Source organism: Gymnoscopelus microlampas, assembly GCF_963454915.1.
Source record: "Gymnoscopelus microlampas genome assembly, chromosome: 6".
NCBI classification, from domain to species: Eukaryota; Metazoa; Chordata; class Actinopteri; order Myctophiformes; family Myctophidae; genus Gymnoscopelus; species Gymnoscopelus microlampas.
In genome coordinates this window covers 25,104,962-25,110,228 of record NC_139943.1, presented here as the reverse complement: position 1 = coordinate 25,110,228, position 5,267 = coordinate 25,104,962, and the positions used below count along the sequence as shown (strand labels likewise).

Sequence of the window (5,267 nt, the reverse complement as noted above, 5' to 3'; positions counted from 1 at the left end):
GTCCACTCCCTAAAGCGTTGTTGCCATGTTTTGCGAGAGGAATAAGACGTCAGGTCTATGAAAACAAGCCCAAAAGAAGGCACTACTAGAGCCACATGAGAACTTTATTGGATATTTGAAATTAGCCGATCTACAACTTCATAACGCGTCGCATTTAAGGCGTTATTTTCAAAAAGATATCGAAATGAAAAAGTGAAATATTTGGAATATATTTTTTGGAATACATTTTTTCAGATGGGATGGGGCCTGCAGAGAAATACATTAATTTGGGGCTTCCTTGACATGCAAATGAGAACTGGTTTAAACAATGATACATTTTTTTTAAAGATTGGAAGCAAGCCCAAATAATTACACTTTAAAAACAAGCCCAAAAAAACGCAACACGCAACTATCAATATTTACAAGCAACTTTACAGAAATAAAGCCCAGTCGCTTATAATAAGCCGACATGGCAACACTGATCCCTAACAGCGGAAACGGAATTCCAGTGATTTTCTGTGGCTGGAGGGCTGTATATTGTGTCATGGCCCCGCCCCCTCCCCTCATGAGGGCGTCACAATATCTATGGCAGTGGTTCTCAAACCTTCTCATGTCAATGCCCCCCTAAATTAACCAATCAAGACCTGACGCCAATTCTAAAGATGTCTTCTAAATCCTGACAGTTTTCTGAAAACTTGTGTTGCTATACTAGTGGTTCTAAAACTGTTTTTATGTCAAGGACCCCAAAATTATATGTATTTGTCCGCCTAACCCCCATCTCAAAATATTTTGTTCCAGGACCATGGACCACCATTTGAAAAGGTTTTGTGCCAGGGACCACCATTGAGAAAAATGTGTCCCTTTAAAAAAAATAGCAGATCTACACACTCACAACTCAACGAGTTTCAAATAGCAGAACTGATGTACAGTGTATAGGGTTAAGCCCCTCAAAGACCCATGGAGGTCCTAGGACCCCACTTTGAGAACCACTGATCTACAGAATATCTAAGCCTCATTAGTACAACAGTGTTGCTTACCAAAAATAACCAAGCTAGTTACAATTAAGCTTACTGGATGAATCTGCAGGAGCCTGAGAAATAACACACCAGGCTGTCTTTCTTTATAGGTATTGCCATGGTTTATTAAATAGAAAGACCTGCCGGCAGTTAATTCTAGTGGGTGATTAAAAGAAGACTCAACCAAAATCCAATACACAATCAGTTTTCAGTTAAGTTTTTATTATTAAAGATATTCCATTTGCAACATTTTCAGCAAACTCAAACATACATAACTGTAAAACACATGCTGAACATATAATTTATTAGATATTACATATTTTGCATTTATAACTAGTCCATTCTCACATTTAAAAAAATTACTCCTGGGGTTCTTAGTCTGGGACCTTTAATGAGAACTAAAGTTTCTTGTCTTTGATCCATGATCTCTGTTAAACTATTCACATATGGAGACCCATCAGTGTCACACTTGGGCCTCTCAGCCCATAGTTCAAGAACCTAGAAATTAGTAAATCAAAAACATGAAAACAATCACAGTTGAAATTAAACCATATTAGTCACAGACTGAGGAGTTACTTACAAAAGTAAGCAGTGTTGTTTGTGCCTCATTCCGAAGAATGAGGCACAGTTGAAACGTTAAGAATAGAGCTTTGACTGGGAGCCCTTTACTCCAGTGTGCAGACTTTGGGCTTTATCTTGCTTGCCACCTTACCCCTTATGCCTACACATTTTAGGTATTGTTTTACCATTTTGAATTTGGAAAACTAGTAAATGGTTACTCACAACGAGTCGATGTAGATTGGCTATTTTCACCATTTTTTAATGTTTTTAAAATAGTAAAACATGCCTAAAAAGTTAAGGCGTAAGGGGTTAGGCAAGATAGGGCCCAAAATTTGTCATTTTGCATTATAAAGTTCCCCCTTCCCTGTTACCTGGGAGGGCATGTCTTTTAAAATTGTGATTTTATCACACATTGCTTTCTCAACCTTGCTTGTGAATCGCAAACCCCACTTGAATACATGTTATACAACATACACATTTCAACAGAACAAATGACAAACATATCCCCCAAGTCCCCTTCATCAATGTGTCCATCGGTCACTCTCAGATTCCAACATCTACCAGATCCCAGGAGCTGCCCCCCTCCTGGGCCCAATGGAATTCGTAGCCCTTGGAGAACACTAGGCTGTCCAGGTCCTTGTCCTCGGCTCTCTCCTTCAACCTCTGCTCGTCTAACTCGGAGACCAGTGTGTCTCTTCTCTCCACTGTTCTCATGATCTTGGTCAGGATCTCCTGCTCCTCTTGAAGCTCTGAGGCACTCTTTATTGTGTCTGGAAGGATGGGAAGGAAAAGGAGAATAATAAGAAAAAAATGTTGAGGACAGGAAGAGTACAAATCTGTATCTTAGAGAAACTAAAGCCTAGTTCAGACCAAAGATTGGCGACAATCTGTGTTGAAACTTGCAACAGAACCCCACAAACAGTGGTTTCAAAAACTCTAAAAATAGACAGTCCACATCAAAGCGACGAATACTTTTCACGTCATGTCAACTTGCTTCCTTGATGTGAAAACAACAGCACCTGAGAGCACAACGGTCTCTCCTCCTGTACCCATTTAGCATTATGTTGCATACATTTTGCTTTTTTATTATATTGTAGACAGCCAATCAGCAATTTAAATACAGTCCCTCCAGGCTATGGGATATAAACAACATACAGGTGTGATCCTGCCGTGTATGGGAACAAAAGCAAGTGGGAAAGATCTGACAGTAGTTTCCGATAAGATATCAATGTGTTTTCTTTTTTGTATCGTTTTTAAGTAAGTAATACAGACTCTCATTCATGCCAACTGCCATCAGACTCCACAATGCTTAAGAACTCAACCCAAAATGCATGTTGTCGACCCGGGTCTATGTTGTGTCCATTTGTTTTGTTGTGTTTTTGTTTGTCTGTTGTTTCACTTATTTATTGTTACACTGTGCTGCTGTGACGCCACAATTTCCCCTTGGGGATTAATAAAGTACTTCTCATCTCATCTCATCTCATTTAACGGTTCCATCTAGTCCCACATCTTCGGTCTGAACTAGGCAGTGGACTAAAGAAGCGTGTGTTTTATTGTGTGTGTTTATTAAACCGTGTGTGTGCATTATGTGTTCATCTCCTACCTTCTACAGCCATCCTACGTCGTAGGTCCTGCTGCAGCTGGCTTTGTGTGTCTTCCAGTTCCAGCTCTTGTGCACTAAAACAGGGTTTAAGGGTTTTTGGATTATTATCATCATCATCATCATCATCACTACTGCCAAAAATGTTTGCAATGCTACTTACAAAATCACAAGCTCAGATTCATAGCGGGCAAGTCTGTTCTTCTGGAGTACCAATTTAAACCAGGACTGGTAGAGCTGGGCCTCCTCATTGTCATCTGATTGGGACTCATCTGGGAGGCAGGGATAACGATGGAAAGGGGGGGGGGGCAGAGGGAGAGAGAGAGAGAGAGATTATTGATGGAAAGAGAAAAGGAACGAGGTAGGCAGGGAAGAGTCAAGTGAAGGAAGCAGTGGGGGAAAGAGCAAGAACAGAGGGGAAGAAAGACGGTAAAGCCAGAGCGGGAAGCAGGCAGGGAAGGATGGAAGAAGAGAGAGGGGGGTAGAAGGCGTAAAAGACAACAGCGCATTCAAAGCGTTGAAAGGAATATGGGATTATGAGAATATGCATGTAAGGAGAGGTAACACGGTTATGGTGAGATAGGAGAAACTGAGAGAAATATTCACCTGTATAAAAGTAAAGGTGCATTTTACACTAAAGGTCTCAAGTCATTCTAAAAGGAGAGGCAGAGAGAATCTGCAGTCTAGTCTGCTTTACTTCAGCTTCATGACTAACAAGACCATTTACTTTTGAGCAGATAAAGATGTTTCATTCTCCTCTTTCAGAGAGCAGCCTTTGACTGTCTCAGTTGAATCCATTAACCAGAACTGAAAAAGGTATTGCATTCTCTCTTAAGGATCTAGTAAGGAACATGCAGTATGACCTCTGGTTAGGAACATGCAGTATGCTCTCTAGTAAGGAACATGCAGTATGACCTCTGGTTAGGAACATGCAGTATGCCCTCTGGTTAACAATAGCGGTTATACACTAAACTTTGCCATGCATTTCCCTGTGTGTGTGTGTGTGTGTGTGTGTGTGTGTGTGTGTGTGTGTGTGTGTGTGTGTGTGTGTGTGTGTGTGTGTGTGTGTGTGTGTGTGTGTGTGTGTGTGTGTGTGTGTGTGTGTGTGTGTGTGTGTGTGTGTGTGTGTGTGTGTGTGTGTGTGTGTGTGTGTGTGTGTGTGTGTGTATATATACATACATACATACACACACACATACATACATATTTTACTTTTATCTTAAAGCACTTTGAAACTATCAAACAGCCAAGAATCCCTTTTAATTTTATTAAACCCAATTCATATTTCATTGCATGATGGTGGCAATCGCCATAAAATGTACTGTGACCATCCCTGCTGACCTTTTATTTCACATTAAGTGTGTGTGTGGGGGGTACAGTACCAGTTTCTCCTCTGAGCATCTTTTCTATAGCCACTCCTCTCTCCTCGAGGTCCCTCTGCTTCTCCCCCACCTCCTCCAGTTGTCTTTGGATCGTCTAGACAGTGAAAATCACAACACGATACAGTATCGTATATAATTTATTTCCATCAGTATATCGTCACTGTCGGGTGGAAACCTTGAAAGTCCAAAACGTAATTTTCAGGAAATGGAAAAAATAACCTGTGTTCCAATGGATCCAATGTAGTTACTGTATTTAGTCAAAAGCTCTTGTATATACCTTTCATTGGTTCAATATTTATAAAAACCCACAGGCATAGGGTCGGTATTTGTAGCGCGCCCCTACAGTTATTACACTGGCCTGGGGCACAGCCCAAAGAAAGAGAAAAACATAGGAGAGGACAAAGAAGACTAGACTAGGACAACAAGAAACTCAGTCACATTACCAGTCAGTCACAATAGGAGGAGTAGAAACTAAATAAACACATACAACCCACATAAACAAAACAAACCAACAAGTGAACCTTGCTTTTAAAAGTCCCTAGGGTGGGGGCAGATTTGATACTCAAGGGGAGTTTGTTCCAAAACTTTGGTGCCAACACAGCAAAGGCATGGCCGCCCGTCTTTACTGTGTTGGACCGTGGAGTCCTCAAATACAACTGACTGTCTGAGTGACCTGGAGCTGGATGATTGGTCTAAAATACAATATAAGCAGGTGCAAGACTGTTAATG

The 5,267-nt window shown here is 40.9% G+C and overlaps 1 protein-coding gene across 3 annotated transcripts in view; it reads right to left on the bottom strand.

The window, feature by feature from the left end:
- Positions 1–1,209: 1,209 nt before the first annotated feature.
- mical2b (microtubule associated monooxygenase, calponin and LIM domain containing 2b) overlaps positions 1,210–5,267 on the bottom strand; it is a 55,149-nt gene continuing 51,091 nt past the window's right edge. For all 3 annotated transcript variants that reach the window (XM_084058932.1, XM_084058934.1, XM_084058933.1), the window contains 4 exons: positions 4,539–4,632; positions 3,320–3,428; positions 3,160–3,233; positions 1,210–2,326 (listed from right to left, as the gene is read on the bottom strand). In XM_084058932.1, coding sequence (XP_083915058.1) covers positions 2,100–2,326; positions 3,160–3,233; positions 3,320–3,428; positions 4,539–4,632 — 504 coding nt within the window. In that variant the 3' untranslated portion in view covers positions 1,210–2,099. The remainder of the gene's footprint in view (positions 2,327–3,159; positions 3,234–3,319; positions 3,429–4,538; positions 4,633–5,267) is intronic.